The sequence below is a fragment of the Nicotiana tabacum genome, chromosome 6 (genome assembly GCF_000715075.1).
Source record: "Nicotiana tabacum cultivar K326 chromosome 6, ASM71507v2, whole genome shotgun sequence".
NCBI lineage: Eukaryota > Viridiplantae > Streptophyta > Magnoliopsida > Solanales > Solanaceae > Nicotiana > Nicotiana tabacum.
Genome location: NC_134085.1, coordinates 172,476,438 through 172,490,682, shown reverse-complemented (window position 1 = coordinate 172,490,682; position 14,245 = coordinate 172,476,438). Strand labels below are relative to the sequence as shown.

Below are 14,245 nucleotides of genomic sequence, written 5' to 3'. Positions count from 1 at the left end.
CAATACATGTCATACATGTCACTTCAATTAAAATAAAACATTACTACAACACAAACACAAACATAACATGCCAACATAATAAAAATACATGAAATATGAAAAATACACTAAACATATACATGCCAATGTTTAGTCCCGGTTGTCATTTATTCTCCGTTCCAACCACTTAAATCGTTCTTCCATTTGTTCTTTTTCTTCTTCTACCTCTTTCAGTTTCGCCTTCACCTCCGCAAGTTCCCGTTTATATTTTTTTTTACGTTCCTTTTGTGCTTCACAATTCCATTGTGCTTTCCATTTTTCTTCTCCCACCTCCTTCAGTTTCGCCCTCATTTCTACAATAATTCTATCGCTTTCTCTTTGTGTTTCCCGTTGGCATAAACACATATTATGAAGAAACTGCAGTTGTTCTCTATAGCATTCCTGATAACATGGTTCATCAACCCATTCCTCAAAATCACAAATAGGTTCGTCCAACTTCACCACCGTCCCAACAATTTTGCATCGAGCATTCTTTTCCACAGTTGCACTTTGGTGGACGAAGAGGTTGAGCCATTTAATGAAATATTTGCTTTTAGTAAAAAAAAACTTACTTTTAATGAAATATTTGCTTTTACTAATTTTTTAGCACACAAAATAACTACAATGAGGCCGTTATTTATAGGCAAGACAAAATACATAAAGCGTGGTATAGTACTGCATTTTATGGAGTTGTCTTGTCATTCTGAAAAAGATGAAAACCATGTAAAAAAAGCTGCTTTATTGCAGAAAAATTTAATATATAAAAGTGAGGTATAGTACTGCGTTTTATGGAGTTGTCTTGCCGTTCTGAAAAAGATAAAAACCAAGTGAAAAAAAATTGCTTTATTGTAGAAAAATTTAATATATAAAGCGATGTATACTACTCCGTTTTATGGAGTTGTCTTGTCGTTCTGAAAAAGATAAAAACCATGTGAAAAAAGCTGCTTTATTGCAGAAAAATTTAATATATAAAGCGTGGTATAGTACTGCGTTTTATGGTTTTAGTTATCCTTTGTGCAGTGATGGTTTTAGTTCTACTGTTTGTTTTTGTGTTACGTTTGCAATGTTTGTGTTTCTTGTGTATTGTTTAAGTAAAATTGTTGTTCAAAAGCAATTAAAATAAAAATATTGTTAAAAGATAATTGTTACCATTATTTACATAATGCACTATTTACACAAAGTAAAAATATAAGTAAATCAGTGAGTCCCGTAGCTTGTGTGCTTCAGTGCTGCTGCCGGCCTAAGTCGCATCTCCTGCCGCCCGGATACACTATCTGGATCATCGTTATCAAGCCGCCTCTTTATGTGAGGATGTGCAGCAGCATCGACACCACAGCTGGCAGGATCGGAAGAATATGCCGCCGGGTCGTCAGCAACCTACAAAACAAGTAGTAATCTTAGCATGTGAAAAAGTATATTTGTATTGTACGTGTTGAGTCAAAAAACATTTTCTCGGCGTGGTCTCGTCGGCCGCCTGAGTATATGCATCCGTGGTGTCCTCATCAAAGCATGTAGTGGCCTCAAAGATGGGCTGGGACAAAACCTACATAAGAAAGTTAAAAATTAATTAATGTCAGCTCATTAAGGAAAAGAAAACAATTGAAATTTTAAAGTAATACAAACATACTGTCATGGGCGGCTTTCCAGTCGTGCCCCATGACCCCTTGGGCGCGCCCCGTGGCGTCCTAGCAAGCCTTCCAATGCCTAGCGCCACGGACGGCCCTGTGGTCTTGGCCGTGCCAAGTGACAAGCGCGCATGTGCCTCTGTCGCCCCACCGATATCCCTCGCCAGCGCCCAACCGCAGGCAGATGCCAACAGCGCCGCGCGCGCAGACAATGTCGCGCGCGCAGACCCTGATGCCAAAGACTATGTTGCTGACAACGGACTTGTTTTCTGCCTTATAGCAAACTAAGTCTTTTTCATTGTAAATATAAAGTAGTTTTATTCCATGTACTTCCATTATGTTTCACTAGCTTAATCAAGTCTAGTCTTGTAGCTTTGGATTATTTTTTTTAAGCATTATTAAGGGGGATCAAGCAATCAAACTTTCTAGCAAGCAAACATTTCTCTGTACTGGTGTCTCTCCTCCTCGACACCGCGTTGCCTTTCTGTAATAGCTTTCATTAATGCAATCAAGCTTTCTTTCATTCTCAATTCTCATTCATGTTCTCTCAATTGCTCTTGATATTGGTTTTCTCGTACGACACTGACAATCTAGTCTAGCGTACGGAGGGGACCTCAGTTGGCGGACAGCAACTGCACTGACATCAGTTGCTTAGCCTTACGTCGCCCTTCTAAGGAATCTCAGGAAGGCGCCGCGTAACAGTTGGTATCAGAGCCTAGGCTCGACATCGGACGAGGGAACGCATTGCCATTACCACCATTTCTGACCATGGTGAATCATGGGGACCGCATTGCGGCCCTTGAACAGACGGTTGACGGATTACTACCCATCATGGATACGGTGCCTGAACTAAGAACCAGCCTAGGGCAAAGGTTGGACGACCTGGACCGCAGGGTGCTCCAGGCCGAAGTTGACATAGAAAACATCAGTCGTGACTCCGAGGTAGACTGGCAAACGGCAGCCACAAAGGCAGCCGAAATTTTTGGCAAATTCGAGGGACTCCAACAGGAGCGTGCCGAGGATTTAGCTTACAGGGAACAAGAGGCAGACAGGGTGACTACCATGCAACAAACTATTGACGACTTGACAGACAAGCTCAATGTTGTCAATGCTGCTTTACAGGGCCTGCTGCAAGGCGGTGGAAACCAGATCGGGGACGCTGCAAACCCCACTTCCGCGACACAAAAATTGAAAATTCTTGAGCCAAAGCCATACAGTGGAGCTAGGAATGCCAAGGAAGTGGAGAACTTCATCTTTGATGTCGAACAATATTTCGATGTTGTTGGGGGCCTAGAAGAAGCTAAGAAGGTAGCAACTGCTGCCATGTATCTTCAGGGTGATGCTAAACTCTGGTGGCGGGTGAAATACGAAGCCATCAAGGCCGGTGAAGATGCTCTCGAAACATGGGCATAACTGAAGGCAGCCATACGCCTACAGTTCTTCCCCGAAAATGTTGAATACAATTCAAGGAGAAAGCTATGGGAGCTCCGCCAGACCAAATCCATGCGGGACTACGTGCGGGAATTCTCCGCGCTCATGCTAAGCATACGCGACATGGGGGACAAAGACAAGCTCTTCACTTTCCTAGAAGGGCTGAAACCTTATGCCCGTATGGAGCTACAAAGACAACGGGTAGATACCCTGCCCAAGGCGATCCAAGCAGCTGAATGCCTTGGGGACTATCAAATGGAAGCTCGGAAGGATAGGCCTCAGCCGCTTGCCCGAGCGGGATTCAAAGGGGGCTAGTCTAGCAATGGTGGCCCTAGCAGAAGTGGGGGAGATTGGGGCTCAACCAAACCTAAGGCTACCTCCACAGGCAGCAACAATGCTGCGTCTAACAACAATGATCGGGGGAGGAAGCCTCCTTCAGGATGTCGTCATTGCGGCGGACCACATTGGAACAATGAGTGCCCACAGGCACAGATGAATGCCCATCAGACTTTTGATGATGGGACGGATGACGACTCAGACGATGCGGATCAGACTGAACCAGTAGGTTTCTTCAATGCAATTGTTGGCTCTATTTCTGAGGCATTAGCAGAGACTAGTGCTGGTATCCGTAAGAAGAAGGACCCATGTCCAGTCACCAAGAAAGGGAAAAAGAAGGCGGATGATGAGACTCCTCTTAAGCACGAGAGGACCTTAATGTTCGTTGAGATGAAGGTGAATGGCAAGCCCATTCGGGCCATGGTAGACACGGGTGCTACCCACAACTACTTAGCCTCGACTTAGGTGGAGCGCCTTGGTCTAGTTGTAGGGAAAGGTAGAGGCCGTGTCAAGGCTATCAACTCACCTCCCCAGCCAGTGGGTGGAATAGCCAAAGAAGTACCGGTGAAGCTTGGCCCTTACGAAGGAAAATTCAACCTACGCGTGGTGATCATAGATGGCTTCGAGTTGATCGTTGGATTGGAATTCCTGAGGCAAACCAACACCATGCATGTACCGTATGCTGACATGTTACTGATGATGGGAGCAAACGGGACCAAGCCCTGCATTATCCCATGCATGCCCATGAAGATGGCCGCTGAAAACATCTCGGCCTTGCAGTTGAAGAAGGGGGTCAAAAGAAATGATTTCACGTTCCTGGCAACCCTCTGCATCGAAGATGTAGAACGCTCCTCGGGTCCCATTCCTGAACCCGTGAAGGAGCTACTACTAGAGTTTGAAGATGTCATGCCACAAGACATGCCAAAGCGACTACCGCCTAGGCACACTGTGGACCATGAAATTGAGCTGGTGCCGGGTGCGAATCCACCCGCCCGGGCGCCTTACAGAATGTCACAACCCGAACTCACCGAGCTTCGGAGACAATTGACGGAAATGCTAGACACAGGGATTATCGTGCCCTCCAAATCCCCATACGGGTCCCCTGTGCTATTCCAAAAGATACATGATGGTAGTCTACGACTCTGTGTGGACTATCGGGCTCTAAACAAAATTACTGTGAAGAACAAGTACCCTATTCCGCTAATAGCAGACTTGTTCGATAGACTGGGTAGTGCGGCGATGTTCACCAAAATAGACCTGAAGACAGGTTATTGGCAAGTTCAGATTGCAGAGGGTGATGAGAACAAGACGACCGGTGTGACAAGATATGGGTCATATGATTTCCTGGTTATGCCATTCGGCTTGACTAACGCCCCAACTACGTTTTGCACTTTGATGAACCAAGTCTTCCGAGAGTACATTGATGAATTCGTGGTGGTCTACTTGGATGACATTGTGGTATATAGCCAAACATTGGAGGAACATTTGATGCACTTGCGGAAGGTCCTAGCTTGATTGCGGGAGCATGAACTATATGCGAAGCTACCTAAGTACTCTTTTGCTCAAAAGCAAATTGACTTCCTCGGACATGTCATCGAGTAAGGGTGGATCAAGATGGACCAGCAGAAGATTCAGGCAATCATAGATTGGCTGCCGCCTAAGGATATCCACGCCTTGAGGGCGTTCCTTGGTCTATGCAATTTCTATCGGCGATTCGTGAAAGACTACTCCCTCATTGCAGTACCGTTGACATAACTCCTCAAGAAGGTCACGCCTTGGGAATGGGGACCCAAGCGAGCGGAGGCCTTCAACGCATTGAAAGCGGCTATGTCTAGTAGCCCCATCTTGGCCCTTCCTGATCTGGCCAAGCCATTCGAAGTACAAACAGATGCATCTGACTATGCCCTCGGTGGAGTCCTACTACAAGAAGGGCATCATGTAGCGTACGAGAGTCGGAAGCTAAAATATGCAGAGCGGCGCTATGCCGCCCATGAGAAAGAATTATTGGTTGTCGTCCACTACTTGCACCTCTGGAGGCACTATCTGCTGGGAACCCCGTTCGTGGTCAAGACAGACAACACAGCTGTTAGCCATTTCATGACCCAGCCGAAGTTGAATGGTCGACAGGCCAGGTGGCAGGAACTCCTAGCTGAATTCCACTTGAACCTGGAGTACTGAAGTGGGAAGATCAATCATGTTGCTGATGCGCTCAGTCGGAGAGCTGATCTAGCATCGGTGTGCCTACTCGCCACCTCCATCAAGGACCAGATACAGGATTTACTCATCAAAGACCCTGCTGCACAGTATTTGGTTGATTTGGTGGGACAGGGCAAGACTTGCCAGTTCTACATGGAAGATGGTTTTCTGAAAGTGAAAGGGAACCGACTTTATGTTCCTAAAGGAGGAGATCTACGAAGGACTCTTCTGGCGGAATGTCATGATACTCTGTGGGCCGGCCATCCCGGTGAAGAACGCACCATGGCGTTACTTCACCGTGCATATTATTGGCCTCAAATGGCCGATGACGTTGCTCAGTATGTGAAGACTTGTCTAGTATTCTAGAAGGACAAGTCAGACCGCTTAACACAGGCAGGACTCTTGGAACCACTAACTATCCCAAAGAGACCTTGGGAAAGTGTTTCCCTGGATTTCATCACCGGATTGCCCAAAGTCGGAGATCTAACAACTATCTTGGTTGTGGTAGATCGGTTTTCCAAATATGCTACCTTTATTGCTACCTCACAATATATATCAGCAGAAGATACAGCTCGACTCTTCTTCTCTCATGTCGTCAAATATTGGGGCCTACCCAAAGACATTGTTAGTGATCGTGACTCACACTTCACTAGTAACTTTTGGACCCAACTCTTTAAGTGCCTTGGGTCGAATCTGAGTCACAACTCAAGTTTTCATCCGCGGTCTGATGGCCAGACGGAGCGGTTCAATGGTATGTTGGAGGAATATCTCCGTCATTTTATAACCGGATCGTAGAAGAATTGGGTGAAGCTTCTGGATGCTGCTCAACTGTGTTTAATTCATAAAAGAGCTCTAGTACAACAAAAGCGCTTTTGAAATTGTTACCGGACAGCAACCGCTACTCCCACACACAGTCAATGCACCAAATATGTCTAAATCTCCTCGAGCTGCTAGCTTCTCTAAAGAGTGGAAGCAAAATTTGGAGATAGTGCGGAGCTATCTTGTCAAGGCTCAAAAGCGGATGAAGAGGCATGCTGATCAGAATCGTCGCTTTGTTGAATATCAGGTAGGAGACAAAGTGATGGTCAAAATTCCAAAGCGTTACTTATTTGCGGGGGTCCATGACCCTCGCTTATTGCAAAAATACATTGGACCCTTGTCCATTGAAAGGCGCATTGGGAAAGTTGCATACCGGGTGGATACCCCAGCTTGGTGGAAAATTCATCATGTCTTCCATGTCAGCCTCCTGAAACCTTTTCGGGAAGACTCGGAGGATCCTTCAAGGAGCCAGCTCACAATACCCAGTATTCGAGGGCCCAATTCAACCGGGAAAAGGCGTGTTGAAGCTATCCTTGATGATAGAGTGATTCATGCCTCAAGGAAAGATCACCAAGAGTTCTTGGTAAAATGGCAGGGCTGTGATGCAGAGGAGAACACTTGGGAGAGAGGAACAAACCTCAAAGCCTACAAGAACCTAATTGAAGATTATCTTGCAAGTAAGGCGCCGAGGACGTAGCCAACTCAGGTGGGGGAGAATGTCATAGGCGGCTTTCCAGCAGTGCCTCATGACCCCTTGGGCGCGCCCCGTGGCGTCCTAGCAAGCCTTCCAATGCCTAGCGCCACAGACGGCCCCGTGGTCTTGGCCGCACCAAGTGACAAGCGCGCATGTACCTCTGTCGCCCCACCGATATCCCTCGCCAGCGCCCAACCGCAGGCAGATGCCAACAGCGCCGCGTGCGCAGACCCTGATGCAAAAGAATATGCTGCTGACAACGGACCTGTTTTCTGCCTTATAGCAAACTAAGTCTTTTTCATTGTAAATATAGAGTAGTTTTATTCCATGTACTTCCATTATGTTTCTCTAGTTTAATCAAGTCTAGTCATGTAGATTTGGATTATTTTTTTTAAGCATTATTAGGGGGATCAAGCAATCAAACTTTCTAGCAAGCAAACATTTCTCTGTACTGGTGTCTCTCCCCCTCGACACCGCGTTGCCTTTCTGTAATAGCTTTCATTAATGCAATCAAGCTTTATTTCATTCTCAATTCTCATTCTTGTTCTCTCAATTGCTCTTGACATTGGTTTTCCCGTACGACACTGACAATCTAGTCTAGCGTACGGAGGGGACCTTAGTTGGCGGACAGCAACTGCACTGACATCAGTTGTTTAGCCTTACATCGCCCTTCCAAGGAATCTCAGGAAGGTGCCGCGTAACAATACTTGCGCCTGTGGTAGATCCGCATCGACCGCCGGGGATGAGGCATAACTCAACCTACGCCCGCCATCCACGTCCCGGGTGGGCCGATCCTCAGCTGCGGTATATGGGCATGCAAAGTACTGGTCTACATCCCCGTCGAATGTACCCGTGATCGACAATGCTCCTGACGGGGTGACCTGCGATGCTGGCAGAGATAGCTGAAGGTTGTATGAAGGCATGTTGCTGGAAGGCTCATCTACCTGAGGTATATAACCCGACTGATCATCTCTAAGCGCCTTAACTCCAAAGTCCTCATCATGTCCCTCAACAGGTGGGTCGACAGGTGCCTCAACGCCCCCTTGCTGTGGACCACCTCCTCCTCGTCCCCCACGACCCCGTGGGGCACCCCTGCCTCGTGGGGCACCCCTCCCCCGTGCCCTACCCCTACCTCGTGGGACACTCCTACCCCGATGGTAGTCCTCTGGCGCCGCATACTGAGCCTCATGGTCCAACCTTGCCGTATCTCTCGCCTGAAACAGGGTCCGACGAGCCAACTGTGCCACCCGCCGGCCATAGTCAATGACTGTAGGGATGTCGGTATGCTGCTGCATCTCCTGTCCCAACTGGTCTAGGTGATGATGCCCAATAGCCTGTGAAACATTTAAAATATTAATTAAATAACGCTATATCACAATTATACGGTATTAATAAGCCAAAAAACATACCAGTGCCTCGTGCCTCCCGGCGTATGGTCTGTAGCGCTCGCCAAGTACATGAATGGGGTTCCCGATAATCAGTCGGGTGTGACGGCGGTACCATAATGCATACAGATGAATAGTGGCCTCTTGGGTAAATATAGGTGATGGCGGAATACGGTCAACTCGCTCCTCCCAAATATGGACCTGCTGCTCTAGCCATCCCATATATATATAGTTCAGCCTGGCACGGTCATCCCGCTGATAGTGTGTATCCACCCATCCAGGCTCCCCCGGTATAGGCTGGGGACAGTGAAACTGGAGAAGCACACGCTCTGTGGCATGATACTCAACCATATCGAAGAAGATCATCGGGACGGAGGTGCTCCAAAGCAGTCGATCGACTGAGCAATAAACAGACAACTAAGCTAGCAACTCGTCGTTGTATGACGTCCAGATGAACTACCAAATAATAACATAAAAGTGAGTATGCGCAACACAACTTAATTTAAAACAAGTAAGTGTAGGTACATATTTACCTGTCCGTCCACCAGCATATCTAGCACATCCCTGACAAGGGGAGATTATGATGAGCATCGGTCCCTCAGTAGTTCCCACGCCGGAGAATCCACCTAGAATCTAGAGGGAGAAACGGATAAGCCTCACCGGACGCAAGTGGTGGTAGAGGTGGCTGCAACGGCATGATCCGCTGCCAGGCCCAAACCTAAAATAAAAGGTTGATGTAAAATTTATGAGTCATTTCGACCATATAGAATTCGGAGTAATGAACAAAGTATTCGAAAATGTTGTCACCTGTAGGAGGGGCAGAAAACCACATATGTCCACCGCTGGTCCCATGCTCGACCGGCACAAGCTCCTTTCAGGTATGCGAGAACAGCAGCACCCCAACTGTACTGGGGTAAATCATCCAACTGCTGAAGATGATGGAGAAAGCGCATACTCACGAGACTCCTCGAAGTGTTCGAGAACAAGACACACCTGAAAAACAGGAGCAGCGCCAACCGCGTGTACCTCTCAATATGGAGATCCTCCGTCTCATCGGTAATGTCTGGGTGCAAAACAGCCATATGATCTCCGATGGCTGACAAAGCAACGCGACTGCCCCCAGCGTCACCCTGAGGTCTATAACCAGTAAACTGCCCCATCATATCCAAAAACTGTGCACGGGTCATGGATCTAATGTACTGGGGCAGTGCCACAACCTGTCCATCTACGCGTAGCCCGTCCAAAACCTGAACATCCTCCAGCGTGATGGTGGCATCTCCAGTGGACAAGTGAAAAACGTGCGTCTCCGGTCGCCACCGCTCTACCAAGGCCGTGATAAGAGACCAATCAAGCTGCATCCGTCCAAGCTCAAAAATCGTATAGAAGCCTGTAGCCTGTAGGCGCGCGACTACGCGGGCATGAAAATGATGCTCCACGATGAACTCCCACAAATCGTCAGGTCTCCTAAGGCGGAGAGCCTGCATCGATAGCTGTCCCTCCCATACAAAGGAGGACCTATGGTCGCCCTGTAACACTAGTAGCTGATCCTCGGTAGGTCCAGGATGCGCAGGCGGAGGAAAGTCCATGTCGTCTACTATAATGTAAACAAAATTAATTGTGTGTATTAGTTTAAGGAATTAAATAATTAATTATGTTTAATATTGGACTGAATAATTATGTATGATTTCAGGCTCGATATTTGAGGCCCGGTAGCACCAAGTTATCCTTAATTATTATGCGTGTCAATTTCAACATTTTTAGAATTTTGTTAGCTTAATAAATTAAATAATTAATTATGTTTAAAATTGGATTGAATAATTATGTATGGGTTCCAGGCTTGATTTTTGAGGCCCGGTAGAACCGAGTTATCTTTAATTATTATGCGTGTCAATTTCAACATTTTTAGAATTTTGTTAGTTTAAGGAATTAAATTAAAAATTATTGAATTGGACTGAATAATTATGTATGGGTTTCAGGCTCGATATTTGAGGCCCGGTAGCACCAAGTTATCCTTAATTATTATGTGTGTCAATTTCAACATTTTTAGAATTTTGTTAGCTTAATAAATTAAATAATTAATTATGTTTAATATTGGACTGAATAATTATGTATGGGTTCCAGGCTCGATATTTAAGGCCCAGTAGCACCAAGTTATCCTTAATTATTATGTGTGTCAATTTCAACATTTTTTAAATTTTGTTAACTTAATAAATTAAATAATTAATTATGTTTAATATTGGACTGAATAATTATGTATGGGTTCCAGGCTCGATACTTGAGGTCCGGTAGCACCAAGTTATCCTTAATTATTATGCGTGTCAATTTCAATATTTTTAGAATTTTGTTAGCTTAATAAATTAAATAATTAATTATATTTTAAATTGGACTGAATAATTATGTATGGGTTCCAGGCTTGATTTTTGAGGCCCGGTAGCACCGAGTTATCATTAATTATTATGCGTGTCAATTTCAACATTTTTAAAATTACCTTAATAAATTAAATAATTAATTATGTTTAAAATTGGACTGAATAATTATGTATGGGTTCCAAGCTCGATATTGGAGTTAATTTTACAACATATATTAATTTGTTACTTTTGTAAGTTTATTGTTATAAATTAAATAATTAATTTTATAAAGTGTAATTGGATAGAGTTTGCAGTTACTACATACTTAAACTACATAGACTCTACGCTAAAAGGCTCTACATTTTACTACGCTAAAAGGCTCTATATTTTACTACGCTAAAAGGCTCTATATTTTACTACACTAAAAGGCTCTATATTTTACTACGCTAAAAGGCTATTTATTTTACTACGCTAAAAGGTCACTATTACATATAAAAACAACCAACATAAAATACAAATATGAATAACAAACAAAATAAATAATATTAATTTTTTAACAATATAAATAGTTTATCAAATTTTAATAATTTTTTGTACCAAAGCTAATAAATCAATCTGGGTATAAATAAGATACAAATTTAAACACAAACATAACACAAATTAACGTGGAAACACATTAAACAATACAAATATGCATGTACTATACGAGTTTCGACATAAACAAAATTGAAATACCTCGATTTAAGTTTTTTGAATTTGATTGAAATCGAATTTTTGCACCCGAAAGAAGGAATCCAAAGCTTGTCTTGTGTGTGGGACCTACACTCCTTGCTCTTTAGGTGACGGGTGGGGCCAATTTTTTTTTTTTTTTTTAACTTTGACGCGGGGGAGGGGGGACTAGCAGTGCTCGATTAATTTTTTAATGGGGGAGTCGGTTCTGTCGTTGTCCAAGGAAGAAGAAGGAGTTTTATTTTATTAAAGCAATTCGCAGTATTATACTGTATTTTAGTTAAACGCAGTATAGTACTGCGAATTGCTTTAATAAAATATAGTTGAGCCCAAATTATAAGTAAAACACAGTATAGTACTGCGAATTAGTTAAAAAAATAATTTTTAAATAATACGCAGTACTATACTGCATTTTACCTAGTTATATAACTTTTTTTTAACATTAGAAACGTGCTTTTTGTCCAAAAAAATTTCGGCGATTTGAGAGAGAATTTGAGAGCCTTTAGCTTAAAATATGTGTAGTACAAACTTGTTTACCAAAACGAGCCCAATTGTTGCTAAGAAAAAAGCGAGTTTTTATTTTGGCTCCTCATCTAGTTAGTAGTTACTCCCTCGGTTTCAATTTAATTAACACAGTCCGTTTAAAAATGAAAAACATAATTTTATATTTAGAATCAATTTACTATTTTATCCATAATGATAAGCTTTTATAGTCCTTGGCCCCACAAAACTTTAATCTCTTAAGCTTTTAGGACGGTATGTTTCAAAAATCTTCTTTTTTCCTTAAATTTTAAGTCAAATCAAAGTACATCATCTAAATTAAAATAGAGAAAGTACATTCAACCTCAATATCAAATTAGTTTAGTGTTGGCAACTGTTCATTTAGTATCATATTAACAAGTACAGTCAATCCTCTCTATAACAGCCCCTTTTGTTCCGATAATTTTTGGCTTTTATAGTGAATGGATGTTATACACCTCTAAGAACATTTGACGTAAATATTTTTTGGCTGTTATAGATAAAAATTATCCAAAAATTAATTATTTTTTCTTTTTTAAGGTTACATATAAAAGATAAGAAAATTATTCAAATTTAGAATCTCAAAAATTTATGCATATTTCACTAGTTAAGTATAAAAAAAACTAATACATTATTAATTAATTCATAACTAAATGTACAAAGATTTAAAGTTTAAACTCTAAGGCAAACATTTTAAAGCTACCTGAAAAAATAAATTCTTTCAAGATTGATAGAAGAACTTTTTAATTGTAGTTTTTTCGTAGATTTCATTCTTTTACTAGCGATACAACGCCTGAACTGGCGAAGATTCATGTCCAAATTTTCTACAAAAAGGTATCCAATGGTAAAACCTTACCCATATCGCGTGTTTATACCAAACTATATTAACTCACTATGGTTGATTAATTTAATTAGATGAGAACGCATATGATTTACCATGGTTAAAATGATTGAAGTCCATATGCAGGACACATGTCATGTATTAGTTTGGTGTAAACACCCGGTACGGGTAAGTTTTTACCGTATCCAATAGCTTTCCCTTGAAGACAATCTAAGAGCTTAACAGTTAAATTTTCTATCTATCTATCTATATATATATATATTGGAATTTGTCCAATGGACAATATATCATGTGCATATCTTCAAATCTTATATCTTATGAAAGATAGAAACTTTGTTAATCTTAATAATTCTATATGATTGTTATAGAGGGGTAATTTTAAAAAGAGCGTACTATTATAAATATGGCTATTGTTGTTATAGGTAAAAAGCAGTTATAGAGGTAAAATATAACTTAAAAATTGTTTTTGAGAAAAACGTGACTTTTATAGTGAATGACTGTTATACAAGTTTGTTGTTATTGTAATTTGTTGTTTACGGTAAATTAACAAATTAGGGATCCGTAATATCACAAGGTCTCAATCTGAATCAATCCAATATAAGTTCATAAATGTATTCTTTTAGTAAATTTTTTTATCACTAGTTATGTGCTCTTTATTATAAGTAAATCATTTATATTTTATACAAAATCTTAAAACCATAAGACATTGTTCATTTAAAAATTCATATAAATATGCCTTTTATACCACTATTCTATCCACTACAAGCACCCACCACCACCACCCTCTAACTCACAATCACCTTCTAATACCTCCGGCTTTTACCATCAGTTATCCACCATCAACCATCTTCATTGCCAAAATCTTTGTAATACTGACTATATGAATTTTCACCTTTTTACTAGAAATTTAATGTCTCATCTTGTAATTAATTCCCAACTTATTTTTCCTTCTCCTCCCTCTATGTTAAAAAATAGGACCTAAAATGACAAAATTAGTATAATTTAATGATTAAAAATTTATATTCTAGATAGTTATTCCCACATCTCCATTATACGCTCTCATGGATCAGCCCAACTTCAAAAAGAAATTAACAAATTTAAAAAAGAATTGAATAAAGTATTGCAAAACAAGCTGCAAGCAGTAAAGTGGAAGCTGCTTTGATTCTGTGTGAAATTCTAAATACAAAGTCAAAGTATGCACTCCAATTAAATATTTAATTGGACTGACGCACGACAAAGGTCTCTCAATGGGCAGTAGCAGATGGAGTTAGAGAAAGTATTTCCACTATGAAATTTAAAATAAT

The 14,245-nt window shown here is 41.9% G+C and overlaps 1 protein-coding gene across 1 annotated transcript; it reads right to left on the bottom strand.

The window, feature by feature from the left end:
- Positions 1-9,307: 9,307 nt before the first annotated feature.
- On the bottom strand, positions 9,308-10,090 carry LOC142182187 (serine/threonine-protein phosphatase 7 long form homolog). Its single transcript, XM_075256228.1, has one exon. It carries the CDS (start codon positions 10,088-10,090, stop codon positions 9,308-9,310), a length of 783 nt encoding a protein of 260 aa, XP_075112329.1.
- Positions 10,091-14,245: the final 4,155 nt, after the last annotated feature.